General features: G+C 39.8%; 1 protein-coding gene across 1 annotated transcript in view; it reads right to left on the bottom strand.

Moving 5' to 3' along the window:
• Positions 1 to 15,005, bottom strand: part of LOC105453681 (hemicentin-1) — a 26,993-nt gene that overhangs the window by 3,136 nt on the left and 8,852 nt on the right. The window contains exons 2-4 of the mRNA XM_011695830.1: positions 10,564 to 10,730; positions 2,969 to 3,179; positions 1,876 to 2,003 (exon numbers count right to left, since the gene is read on the bottom strand). Coding sequence (XP_011694132.1) covers positions 1,876 to 2,003; positions 2,969 to 3,179; positions 10,564 to 10,730 — 506 coding nt within the window. The remainder of the gene's footprint in view (positions 1 to 1,875; positions 2,004 to 2,968; positions 3,180 to 10,563; positions 10,731 to 15,005) is intronic.

Here is a 15,005-nt window from a genome sequence, read left to right on the forward strand (position 1 = left end):
AAATTACTTACATTATACATTTTACATCTAACATTTTCTCTCTCTAATTCTTTTTATTTCTCTATATATTTTCCAAAACTAAACTCTTTCCAGAAATAAAAGCCCTTTTCAAATTACCAATAGATAACTTTGTAAGAAATTAAATTAATAGCTGAAGCTTTCTCTATGTCATGATTATATGTTGGAAATGAGACGGTACCCATCTGAACTTTACACTATTATAAGTTTTCTGAAGACCAGGGCGCCATAAGATGATAGCTTCAGGGAACTCTGATAATACCGGAAATAAAGGCTAACTCCTCTTTTGATTCGCATCGTCTAATATCGAACATGTAGGCTCGCCGTATGAGTCTCATCCGCAATCGTTCTTTCAAAGACGCCGCGCGCACATGCCTGTTTCCTTACATTTCCCTGGAATCCTCGCTTTTTCCGACAACGCAATGACGCCCCTTTGGCGGAAGATAAAAGGCACCTCTCTCTCTCTCTCTCTCTCTCTCTCTCTCTCTCTCTCTCTCTCTCTCTCTCTCTTTCTGCGAGATACGGGGTAAAGAATAGCAGGAAACGTATACGTTTCTTTCGTATTCTCTTTGAGGATAAACACGCGTAACGGCACGCCTCCGTATCAGAATGGAAAAATATTCCGCGCCTTTCCTCTTTCGCTTTTCTTCCAATGCCTTTCATTTCTCTTTTCCATAAAAAAAAAAAAAAACAAAGAAAAGCGTTAACTCGTCCTCATGCGACGGGCAGAATCGTTTCGCCGCGTGTGTATCGCGTTACGGGATAAATAATTATCCCGCGAATCGAAAACCGCGAAGGATTAATCGGAAAATAATTTCGTTCCTTGGCTGCTGCCGCGCGCGCGGCCTTGCGAGCGGCCAGTCTTCTATTTCGCATTTCACTTTGATCAACGTGCGCGATAGTACCTTGCGAAAATTGTGTTACCTGCTGTTTTATTCTAGTAAAAGCACGTAGCCGGCCGAGTGTAGCGCGTATCTCCGGCGACCGATGGCATACCGATGTATCGGCAATCGAGCCGAGAAATTACTGTCTCCCCATCCTATCCTCCTACCCCCTCTTTTTTTTCATCGATCGTTTGCTAGTTTTTACTACGATACCGCGCGTACACGTACGAGCGTCTCATTAACGCGCGCAGAATAATTTCCGCTCGGCCGATACCAAACGCGGAATTACAAATATCGGCCCGCAGAGGGGAATTTAAAATTATCTCGTCATCGTCGAATAAAACGACGCGACCGACGCCGCGGAACGTTACGTCGCAAAATTATTCTAACGAGTTCGTCAATATTAATGGGTTCCGTGATGTAATGTGCTCTTTGTGCCCCGTGAAATGCGCGTTTACAATAACTTTTGTTGCACAAAGTGGTATTAAAAGCACAAAATGCATTTTCCCATCGCGAAGAAAATACGCGCCGACAGACCGTATTAATCATGCATGTCCGTTGTTGCCCGACGCGGCAAAGAGCGTCGTTATGCGTCTCGTCGTGAGATAAATTGCGGACAGACGCGGGAAAATCAGAGATGGAACATCGAGCCACAGTCTGAAATTCCGGTCTGAAAGACCGCTGTGCGAAAATTATAAAAACTGACCGTGATTACACAGAAACAAATTCTATTGAACTTGCTGTAGTTAATCTATTTTGTAGAATATGCGCAAAGCAAGATGTGCGAAAGAATAATTAGAATCAAATCGTAACACCGTGAGTTCCCAGTTTTTTCAAATCAAAACTGTAATTAAATCCAATTATAAAAGTTTCGCTACGAACTCGGAGTCGTTAAAAAAAATTAAGGATTTGTTGCTTCTACGCGCAGAAATCTGTTATCTCTCAGTAATTTATTTGCGCGAGCAACACTTACGTCCGTGTTATGACTCCAGGTCATCGCCGGAGGTGGTTCGGGGGCGTATTTTACGACGCACGTCAGATTGATGGTGCTGCCCTTATTGACGAAGAGGTCCGGCGCTCCGATTATAATGGTTACCGGCTCTAAAACAAAGAAAAACGTTCGATTTGAGTGGCCTGTAGTTACTCAATGGTCGTGCAAGTGGATCGATTAAATCATTTGGCGACATATAATCGTCGTATATTTTTATCATATTCAATATTTTTATCGCTCGATAGTCAACCAACCCTCAATCGAGTCCATCATAGAGCGAGCTTTTGGGTCAAGTTGCGCCGATAAGATTCTCTTTACCTGCTTAAAGTATCACGGCGGTCATTAACGAGATATCTTCAAGGATATACGATATCTCATACACACTCTTTACTTAAATATAAATATGTGATGCACATGACCCGCCCCGTTCTTTTACGTTTTTCTAGCAAATTCTTAAAAAAGATGTTACGCAATTTTAACATAAATTTAACGCAAAAATGATTTTTGAAGTGTTAATTTAAGATTCGGAAAATAATCAGAAAGTTTTAAGATGTAAGAGATACATATTGCTTTCTTCGATCGAATTTTCGCCTACAAAAAATAAAAAATCAAGGATTTCCATTCCATATATATATATATATATTTACTTTCTACAATTCAAGACTAATTATGAATAGAAATTTTTTTCGCATATAGCTCTTAATTAAACGATGTTTATATTATACGCAAGCCAACTAGAGAAGGTACTGCTCTGCACTTTCTTCAACTAGCGGAAAACTTTTGAAGTTATATTGCATCCAGCGGAACGTTTGAGTCAAACTCATGATGTTACTAGGAAATTTATATCGCTCCAAATAAATACGTCTCTCAATGAAAGGAAGTACGACTTTGAAGTTTCGTCACCGAAGTGAAAACTCGGAGGAAATTAGAAATTCGAGAGCGTGTAAATAAGATCGTTAACGAGCATATTGACATGACTTATTAGATATAAGTCACTTCTCGGATTTCATCTCCTTTTTATTTTGCTTCGGAAACGTAAAAATTAATGTTACATAAAATTAATTAACTCGCTCACCGACTATCGTTAAATACACGGGGTGGCCGATGGGCGGGGTCGTAGATATTTGGCACTCGTAAATCCCGGAATCCTTACGCTGAGGATATCGTATCCTCAAGGTCCAGTCCTCCGTGTGAGGAGAATGTAGTGCCTCGAAACGTTGATCGCTGGTATAGGTATAACGACCAACCGTTAATAAATGTATATCTCGGTGCCTCACCCAGGAAACCTGAAACAAAAAAGATATCGTACGTTATTCGCGATGTATAACTTTGCTTTTTTTATATACGGAAAAATGATGTTGCATTAACGTAATAAATTCTAATTAAAAATAGTTTTGTTTATTTAATAACAATAATAAATAAAACAAATAACATTTTATTAAAAGAAGAGCATTGTATCGTGTTTGTTTTATTAATATTATGATTATGAAATTAACAAGATTATTTTCCATTAGATTTCATCCTGTTAACATTATTTTTTTTCCGTCAGCATCACTCTATGTACATACTGTACATAAACTGATGCTGTTAATACATTTTTTTTCATGTATGAATACATTATCGCATATTTGAATTAATAGATAATTCCCAGAGCGCTTGTTATATTAATGATAAAGCAGTTATGTAGAAATTGTTGCTTTTACAAACAGTTTGATTGACATATTTAAAATGCATGGATAATATTAAAGTATAATACGAAAGTAAAGAAAAAAATTTATTACTCGTAATATAAAATTCATCAAGACACACGAATTTTGCGTTAACAGGAATCAAAGTACGTGATGTATATATACATATATAGGCCACTGCCATATGATGAGGTAATAATATACCTATATACATGCATAGGCGGACTGTCAATATCAGGCGCGTTACTGCCCTACGGTATATTTATCTATCCTACAGCGTTGCCTGCGGTTTGCATAATACACTGTTTAATAAATAAATCGAGAGCTTATTTGTTTGTTTAATAGCAACGCTCAATTGCTGTTGAATTTTTACTATCTAAATCGGCAACATATTGTAACCTAGAAACAAATAAATTAAATTCGACCAAACTTACTGAGATTCAATGCAAATTAAATGCACGTAAGTCTCGCCAAATAGTTTCAGCGTACTCAATAATATATACTATATAATTGTATCGCGCCGGCACGCAAAAACGTGGGCGAATTTAGACCGTTGGCACAATTTCATCAACCGCATTCTCCAAAGTATAACATTTACATTTGATTGACCCTAATTAACTCCAGAAATCGACGAAAACCGCGCAACGATCGTATATTCGCGAAATGATTTGTTTTATTTGTATTTTCATCCAACAATTTGAAAAATCAAAAAGCGTTTCGCTGAAATACGAATTGGCTGAACGAGATACGTGCCCGCAATTTCGTGAAATTAAAAACGTACGTAAATAATTCTGTTCACTGCAAACATAAAATAATCGTTACACACAAACGAGTACTTGCATCTTTTTTCTTGGTCAAATTTTTAATTTAAGGTTTACGAAAATGCTTAGGCGCAATAACATTACGTACATGAGAAAAGATTAAGAATTAAATTGTCGATAGAAATGTCAACTTGTCGCTCTATTGTGGCTTATAAAATACATTTTGAATAAACGCTAGCAAAATAATTAACTTTTATTGTTTAATTTTTCGGATATGAAAATATCTCCATCGTTACAGCAATGAAATTGCTCGAAATACGAAGAAAATCATCAAAATCTCGTCTTGTGTCACTTATTCTATCTCTTATGAATGGTTGAGAAGATATCGCTTTCACAGGGTGTATCAAATCATCCTTTTTTCTCGATAATGGATGGTTAGAAAAATTTAAGAGTCTGCTACACTTTTTCCCACTTCTCACTTTATTCCTAAAAGCACAAATACCACCGTTCCCGTTTATCACACAGAGTTTGGTCGCAAAAATTAATTAAAATCCTCGATAATTTTTGACGTTTGAATAAATGGATGACTCATAAACGGACATTTCCTTATTTTTCTCGAGAAATCGTAAATGATATAAAAAAAAGTTTAAGCAAGTTATCAAAAAATTCATCTAACGATCCAACCCTACTCGATATCTATGTTCCCATTAAAAATTTCAAACGTAACCCAGGTTTATCCTTATACTTCCGATAGTTTCCGAAAAACCAAAATGCATTAGATAATTTAGATAGGCTTTGGTAATGAAGATGTTTCCCAACTTACGATAAGTATTTTTTTACCTAGAAAAAAGGATGATACGGATGTATATTAGCGGCATTCAATTTTGCTTGCGCAAAAAATTTTTAAGATGAAAAGTAGGCATTTCCATTCGATTATAATAAATAGAAATAAATGAAATTTTTATTAAATTTAAAAAAAAAGATGTGTTTTTAATGCATTGTTGCGTAAAATAAATGCAAAAATGTATGCATAGTTTACAACCTTTCTCTAGTTTTATAATATTAAATAATATTATAAAATTGAGTAAGAGTCTAACGCGAGTATTTTTCTCCGCGAATATTTTGGAGGAAGAGAAAGTATTTGATCGGACAGGTTGAGCGTACACATCGCGCTTTTCGGATCATTTTACGGAAACTTCGATGTATTAACCGATCGCGGGTTGACGTCCTCTCGACGGGAGTGACGTTGCCATGGAGAGATTCGTTTTGTCCTGGTTCGTCCTGCATCCGGCACCTGCGCCAGCTGGAGCTCTCGAGATGACACGACCGTGTTATTGGCATTAGCGTTGCCGGCTGAAAGCCAAACAAAATCTATCCATCCTGACGAAGCGATGGGGTTGCCGGCGCTGAAGAACGGGATGAGGAAAACAGAGGCGTCGCAACTGTCGTGCCGCGCGCACAACCTAACACGCTGTGCGAATGCAAAATCGGCTTTTGGTAGCCGCCTATTGAAATCGATTCTACAGATCCTGGGCGCCGTGCTGGTGAGGGTTTTCGCGCGATCGTTTCACTGTATACCTCGGATTCAGCTGAATTCTCCGTCTTCATGCAGCTTTAAAGCGCGGCTTTTGCAAAATGGAAGGATTACACTTTCTAACTCGAGCGACGCGAATAGAGTCAAACGCTTTGTACAAAATTGAAAACTATAAATATTTTACAATGCAGAAAAAGCTCTTTCATATATTAAAAAAAATTATAAGTGGAATATTTAATTAGAATTAAAAGTTAGAACTGTATAATATTAACGTATATACGGTAACGCGTAAAAGTACAAATGCAATCCACTAGAGAATGATTGATTACCTTCGGTAGACATTTTCATCTCGTCGAGAACATTTTGTCCGTATATATATGTATATATCACGATGTCACGTTTAATCCACACGAGCCTCGCATCGAGGTGATAAAGGGTTTAAAAGCCACGAGATCGTAGTTGGGGGTCGCGTTTCTAGATTCGCTTAGGCTCATTTTCACAACATATAGTTAACGAAAAGATTAGGTTAATTAAAACTTGAAAGTTAACTAAAACACACTTTCGTAAGCTTATAGTCAAATAAATTAAAGGTTACGGGTACATCAGTTGAGTTGGCATCAAGTTAACTTAATGATTAAGTCCTAATAACACGTTAAACTTCTTGGTAATTTTTAACTTCTATAGATAACCATACATTGTGAAAATGGGCCTTATACGGGACGACTACATCGGGAACGCAGATATGATGTCACGCTGGAGATTTCTCGCATTGTCCCATCTCAGCACCGAACCCCCGACACTTGCGCGCGAGCCCTCGCGTACTCCAGATGACGCGTATGTGTCATTGGCATTAATCGCCGCATTGTTTGGCGAGATTCAACCGAAACCTCCGCATGGCAATGGGCGCACGATACTATGCATGGCGCTCTGCATTTCTGTACGCTCTGTACGACTCTGTGCAGATAGCGGGAAGCGAAAATACGATTGTGCATTATACGGGCGTTCAATGTGTAAGAATTATGTATTTTATGAAATTCCCCGCCTCCTCGCGTCAGATCCAAACATCTTCGTGTCCGTTTTCATAATTTTGAATATGCTCGAACACACCTGTTTTCCAATCATTCATAAATATGTATATCAACTGTTTCGTTACTAATAAATGATTATTATCCACCGCACCGGTATATGTTACATTAATTTAATATTTTAATATGGCAATAATAATTTCATAACGCGATAACGTTTGGAGTTGGTCCAGAATAAATGGTTTACACGTTTACAATATTAACGTGCTGTAAACTTTAAAGCCGATAATCACAAACACTGCAAATGTGTAGTTTCTCTTCGCTTAATCGAACCTTTAATCACGGGGGATTTCCTTTGAGGGCGAAAGAGAAGACTATGATTGGCCGAAACGGTTTTATATACGTATATAAGGATACGTCGATCTTTGTGGGGAGCGAGAAAAAGGGCAACAAGCGCGGCACAGCTTTCTAATAATCTTGAGTGCTTTAGTAGCACAGAGCGTAGAGCTTTTATTTCAGGCAACAAGCAAAAACCCATCCAGAACGTACTGACAGCAGTAATTTAGCTTAGCGCGACTGAAATGAAGTAAAAGCGCGCGACGACGCGCATCTTGAGCGGTAAAATTCCAGGGTTGAGGGATGTATACGCGGGCAACTCATAAAGCTCAAGGGACTTAACTATCAAGGGGTCGCGCGGAATAATCTTGTTCAGAAATAATGTCAATTTTTCAAAGCCGCTTATACCGCGTTGAATAAGAGCGTCTCTCCTTAAAAACTTTTCGTTTGCTTGTTATTGCGTCAACGTTCCTATTTTTACACTAGTTATTAGCTTAACACCACCGAAACGTTGCATATCTATATTTCAAGACTGCACACAGCATATCGATATTCGGTCGTCATACGAATAAATTGGGCATCCAGAACACATTTTGTTCATTCGGTGTAATTCCGCAATCAGAGCCACGCGTTGACAACACGCTGCAATTGCAAACACAATTCAAAAATCCGGGAAGGGGGAAGGGAGGGGCGAGAGGGAAGGTAGAAGTAGAGAGGAGGGGAGGAGGCTTCGATTAATATTCATAAATCATTATGCGAATATATCGCGCAATCATCGAACAGGGCGCAAACATGGCAAGCCGTAGCCCGTGTTTACGATTACGCTTCGTTTATCAACTTTTTATATCATTCGTCGAATCTGCCTGTTAATCAACGATCCATTGTGGATGTTTAAGCCGTGCGTTTTCGATGCGTGAGCGCGATTACGAGCTGTTCCCATGTTTGCGCAATGAATAAACTGCGCGATCGCCAATTATTATCGGAAGGCCGCAGAATGGATATCTGGAAATGCAAAAGATAATCACGCGGTCAATGATTCGCTGTGTGCTGTTATGACGTCGCTGGGATATATATCGGTTCAAAGCAACGGATTTATATACAAGGGTACGCAGCATAAACTGCACAGCATACGATATACGATAATTGAATGAGACCTCATCAGAATATTTAATGTATTCTCCATTTTTATTAATGTAAAATAAAACATCGAATAAATATTGAAGTAAAAAATATTGAAGTATCAAAATAAATGTGTTTATACTGCTGAAGTATGTTAATGAAGGTGAATTCAATTTGAATGTATTAGCATGAAAAAAAGGGAGGAACGCGATGGCACTTCCGATTTAATGTGAAATTAAATTCTACTTCGTGTTAAACTATTAAGTCCTTATTATTATTAACGATTAATTGAAATTCATTAATAATCCGTCGGAGTACTCCCGGTGGAGATTGCCAGAATCGACCGCATAACGACGTTGATCTGTCTGCTGCGAAGGAAAGCCCTTCTCAAGTCGACCTGAACGGATTACGATGTCTCCTAATGAAGACGATCATTATCATCTAATTGTAAGACGTATTTGCAGTAACTTCTCGGTCCGAGCAAACACCCGGTAATGATGCGCCTTTGCGCTCGCAAGCGGCGACGACGATTGATCTTCCGGAGCGCTTATGATAACAGCATCGTATATCACGACGGATCCGATGGTATCATGTCAACGAAGTAAGCTCGAAAGGGAGGATTAAACGGGCGCACGGTGTAACGGAGCTTTTGCAGCAAACTCGAACAACGAACGTTCCGACGTATTTGTATTTTTTTTATTTTTTTTTTTTATTGAGAGCAAATACTGACTTCTTTTTCGATGCTGCGGCGAGTAACGGAAGTACCTCAGCGTGATTCGAGCGCGGTTCAATGAAATTAATCGTCATATCTGTTACAATCGCAACGGCAAACGCGATTAATCCTCAAGCGGAAGCTATCAGGACGGAACGTTTGATTTCCAGGGGAAAGAAAAGATGTAACGGGGTAATTCTTTGGAAATTACCCGGGCTTTATTACGAGCGCACGCAAACCTGAAATTTAGACGTAATAAATATGTGGCTACAGAAGCGCGCAAAGACTATCGATAATGTGAAACCAGTTTCGTGGCGGAGCGGCGTTCTTAAAGAAAGTTACGATCGGTTGATCGTGTGTGGTCATGCTATCTCGTACTTATGCGATCAATCGCTATTTCTTCATTCCTTATACGTTTCTCAATACGTTTATTCGGTGATACCATTCGATGATCGAAACGAGTGGAATTAATTGGGACGTTTAAAAAAATGTGAAAATGTGCTGAGAGGCAGTAATGTCGCCTGTTAAACACGAAGTACCGGCGACGTGACGTGCTCAAATATCAAAACAGTTGGTGCATTCGGTAAAGTCGGTATAATGGCAGAAGGAAAATTTTCGAAGCGATATAATTCGCCGACGCGCAATACAAAAAGAATGCTTCCGCTCACTGTATAAGAAGAGCGGTTAATAATGCAGGAACATAAACGCTAACATCGCCTGCCTTTTTCATGAGACGCCGGCACCGTGCACGATGAAGGAACAGTAATGTTTATTTAATAGCCCCATTTACGTTGGACGAACTGCGCCACGGACTTCGCCGTGTAAGAACAGCGATTTTATATTTCATAAGTGAAGCGTGTCCCTAAAGAGGTGCATTTGTTCGCGTCGCGCGCGTGGTTGCCATTCGTTATTCATATCGTTATTTATACCATAATTATATCAAAGTTGTAATTGCAACAGTATATAAGAAATGCTTGATCGTAAAAGGAAAAACTTAATAACATAACTTTATATGCAAATTAAAATATTAAAAATATCCATGATCGATTTCAACGACTAGTTAAATGCTCTAAAATCTTAATAAAACGAAACAGAACGTGATATATGTACATAGCGATTCTCGTCAAAGAACCTTTCAAGTTTCTTGCATATTTCACGTATCTCAGTAATTCGCGCTTGTTACTTTTTCACTCGATACTTTCGTACGATACGGATGACACTTCAACTTTCCATTCGTGGACCATCGATCGATTAGAAAGTCGTTTAACGAGTCTCTCGATGGCGGGCGAGCGAACGGGCGAATCTGGGGACGTGACGCGCCGTTAAAGTATCCGCTACGATCGCGAGGAAGGGTCGCAAGGTCGTTCGTGCGGCCCTACCCTTAAATTATTCAACAGCGGCGCGGGGGCAGCTGGCCAGCGCGCAGTGTTCGCGTCGAGCTTAAGATATAGCGCCTCTGGTCACGAACCAGACGATGGATTTTCCGATGGCTCACCGTTCGATTCCCCAAGTTCTTCACCTTGCACACGAGATGCACCGTTTTCCCCACCAGCCCAGTGAAGTTTGATTGCATTGAGGTGTCGAAGTGAGGACCGGTGCCCGGCGTCGGCCATTCCTCCAGGAAATCGGTCCGAAAGTTTCGTAGGCATGACGCTATACCACCTGAAAAACAAAGGCGCGTCCTCACGATTAATGCTAATCCCTCAGAAAAAGAAACCATTTTTAAGAAAAAAATTTAACAGTAAGTAAAAATCGATATGTGAATAACACGAATAAGAGCCTTATTCGAGCAGAGCGTATCTTGGTATCTATAATAATATTTTAGACGATTTGAGGATGAATTTGCGGGGAAAACAGATCTATCGTGAATTGTAATCAAGAATAAACTCCCTGACGAGATTATCAGATCAGTCTTGCACAGCGTTCTACTCTTCTTCTACTAATTCTCGTCTTTAATCAATGGTTGAATGATAAGAATATAAGGTTGTCGCAAACTTTCTATCCTATTTTCAAAGCTAAGCTGCCAAACTGGCAACGGCATAATTGCATATCCCGTGATTTTTTTTATATCACGCTTCGTGAATGTTCGTGTAGGTACGCTTAAAGCCGGCGCGGCGCGTCGGCGCCGTCCATGGAATATTCTGAGCATCCGCCAAATCTCGGCGGATTTACGATGTATTGCATTTTGCGAGGCCACTTGACTCTCGAAGCGCGTTAGGACGGAAACTCGGGCATCAGCCCGTTAACATTCGCGTCACATCGGAGATCGTACGCAGCATCAACGTCACGGATTGTCGCGTCACCGTCAGCTCGCGCACGTGAAAGTTCGCGTGGCAGTACGCGAACGGACCTATTTAAATACATCACATTATATCTTGACGTGACGGTAACGTTCCTTTTCGTGACGGCAACGCGACGTTACGGCCGGATTTCCCCTGAAATCTGCGCGTTACCGTGTACACGCATACTGTGCATTTACTAGCTGCTAAGCTTATCGCGCGCGTTGCTATTCGAGAGATATTTCTACCGGCGTATCTCGTGAACGTTACACAAAATGTATACGGAAAAAGATTATTCTATTGAAATAAATTAATTCCTGCACGGAGGAGAGAGCTACGCGCTGCGCGCGATAGAAGGTGCGGTGTGGCGAATTTATTAATAATTGTACGCGAGGAGAGAGCACGCGCTTAAACATCAACTGATTAAGATATCAATTGAAATACCGATACAAAAAACGTATGTGATATAAAACTTTGTAAATCCGTGAATGCATCTGAAATTCTCGATGTTTGGAGAAATATTTCATTAAAACGCGACAGTTCCTTTTGAATGCGCGACATGTTTTTTTAAATATTAATTCGCAATGTATCTTTTTTTGAATAAGCTTGATTTTTTATTTATTAAAAACTTTCGTTAGAAAAATAAATTTAGAACAAAATATGGATTGCAAAATTCTCGCTGGGAAAAAATGAAAAATCGTAACATATTTCAAAGGTATAGTCCTAGCGTCAACATTCTTTGTTTTCACGTTGAATTTCGTTAACTAGAAACGGCAGCCTTTGATTAAATTCATTTTTTAACATAAAACTGTGATACAAAAATCGACAAACGTGAAAATAGCACGTATATCTATAGTTCACGTAATTGTTTCGTTTCCATTTTCGGTTGGAGACAAAAATCATCAGTAATATATATATATATATATATATATGTAACGTAATTTTGCCAGTGCAATGTAAATATTTATTTGGAGAAAGCACTCTTCATATTATATATTATCATCAAATTACGAATGCTTCGAGCCAAATATCCACGCAATTTCTCTCATTAAGTTTTTATTAGCTTCATCTCATTCTATAATTTTAAAACAATGCCCGTATTATCACGCTTTTGCACGAGATGGCGCAATTGTGATTAAATGCAATTTAATTAAGTATCTTTCTGCCTCTTTGATAAATGTATCCGAAATGCGTCCCAGTGAAAATGCTCATGCCGCTGCTGTTTGAATAAACAAACGTTTGCATATTTATATGCGTGTTACGTTATATAAAGAGTATATTTTTCCCAGAGAAAAATACGAAAGAAGGGAAACGGGAGCATAAATCTTTGGGCATAACTTAAAATGTAAGTAGCGGTGCTGCTGCGCGCTATTCTGAGATAACTAATGCAACTGTTTCCCCGGCGTTGACGATAATTCATTCCGTTTCGCGTAATCCGCATTCTTACACTCGAATTCGCGATTCTTGATTAAGACGGGGGTAGGAAGTAGGCAACTGCAGCGTGGCGCAACTGCAGCGTGGCGCAAATACCTGGGGCGCACGCACGAACTATCGCCAACTCCGCGGAATTGCACTTCCGGATCAGCTGTGTGCGGGCAAGCACTTTCTCAGTTGCGAATTATATTTCGTCAAGTGCTTCACAAAGCCAGACAGCCGTACGCCGCGAATTTCCGACTGCACGATGTTTAGGGCGAGTTCGCGATTAGCACGGAATTGCATGTACTCCCGCTCGTTGCCGGAGTTGATTTCAACCTGGATGAAGATACTTGCTCTACTTGCTCCACTATACGCGTTGTCAGCGACAATATTTAACCACCGAAGATCCGTGAATTATCCGTAATTTAATCAGGTCGGTTTCAGGCGCGATTCACGTTGCAGAGAGATATTATACTCTTCAACAGCAAAAAAAGTATATATCAAGAAAGATTTTACACATATTGAGATTAAAATCTTGAGCTTTCACGAACTCAGAAATTAAAGAGCGTTTGAAGAACACTCAAATTTACATTAAGACTGGGACATTTGCATAAAGAATAGTAAAATAAATACATTGAAAAATAGAACAGAACTTATAATTGTATTCGCTCTTTTTTTTTTATCACAATCAATGTTAATTCTTTTCCTTCCGGTCCTCTCTCAAAAACTGCATCCGCGACGGAACTGACACATTCTTCGCGTTCTTAACATCTCGCCACAAGACAACGGTTAATCTCCGGACTTTAACGGGAGAATAGCTTCCGGGCTCGTAAGTGCCCATGAAGTTTAAAAGCGACGTAGACGTGCGCGTAATATCAAACTTCATCGATGATGGGATTAAGCATAATCGCCGCCGGCGCACTCTATTTCTCTTCGTACCTCCAATTTCGTCGAACTTTTCGAAATACTGGCCGACGTGTCGCGACGTGCCGTGTTGCGGATAATACGAAACTTCGAAACGAATGGATTTTCCGTAACGTATAAACGTCGCGCGGTCGAGGGTCCCCGCGTGCGCGGGTATTGTCATAAAATAACCCTCGTAATTGCCTTTCAAAACTTTTCGCTGGTAGAAAGCACTTCCGTGACGTGGGAGAGAGCCTGGGAGAGAGTTCTACCGCGGGTTCGCGAGACCGCCGCTCATTGAGTCCGTATCCGAGGCCTCTCTCGCCGTTGCAAGTTGCAAGGCATTTCCCCTCGAACGGGCCGCGGCCGCTGCTCGAGTATGCCCGTGCAAGCCTCACGTCATTCGTTTTCCGCTCGCGAAATTAATTCTCCTACTCGAATTCTTCCGCAGGAACTTTGCCGCGTTCCACGCGAGAAAAGTTCAGCCCGTGCAGCGCGCCTTTCATCGAAATTTCCGAGCGAGGAATGCCCGCCAATTCGAGCGACGATATTTATTTCCGTGCGGACGTATTCAATTAGAACTGCAGGTTCAATTGAGACATAGACTACTTAAACTATAAATATCTTCTTTTTGTAGCCCGGCTATTTTTGAATACCTGTAGCTGTACCCTAGATATTTCTTGCAGCGCTTATTTATATGTATATAACATACACGTAATTAAGTCTTTTTTTTTCAAATCATTTACCTACATTAAGTTTGTTCTTAAATATCTATAATTGCATGTTTGCTAGAAATGAATTAGCTGCACAATAAAATACTTTTACTATCATAAATGACTGTTGATATAAATTAATCTTATGCGATTGCTATATTACGCTTTGCGCTCAAAATAGGATGTTTAAATATGTATATACGCATATATGCGTGCATTAGCTCCGGACACGAAAGGGAAATATTAAGTTATTAATCACATCGTTCCATATGCAAATTAAATTATACGGATGTGGAAATAGCTGATAATAAGCAGTCACGACATTTTCACGTTTTATATTTCATACGATCCAATGCAATAACAATTTCTCGTATGACGAAACACCACCCCGCGATTTTCGCTTCTTCGCCGATATAATTGTTGTGATTGTTAATGCGAGCGAACGGATATACAGATGATTTGAGTGCACTTTCCGACGACGCGTGAAAAACGATCGGATTAAAATCTCCTTAGTGGAGCGCTACGTTGTTGACGCAATGGGCTCGCTATTGATTCGAACGACCCGTCGGTGGATCGAGTTTTATGGTCCCTTTAGCCGGAAGGGAGTTGAAACAAGTTCACTCCTC

This window comes from Wasmannia auropunctata, unplaced genomic scaffold, assembly GCF_000956235.1.
Source record: "Wasmannia auropunctata unplaced genomic scaffold, wasmannia.A_1.0 LD335996.1, whole genome shotgun sequence".
NCBI lineage: Eukaryota > Metazoa > Arthropoda > Insecta > Hymenoptera > Formicidae > Wasmannia > Wasmannia auropunctata.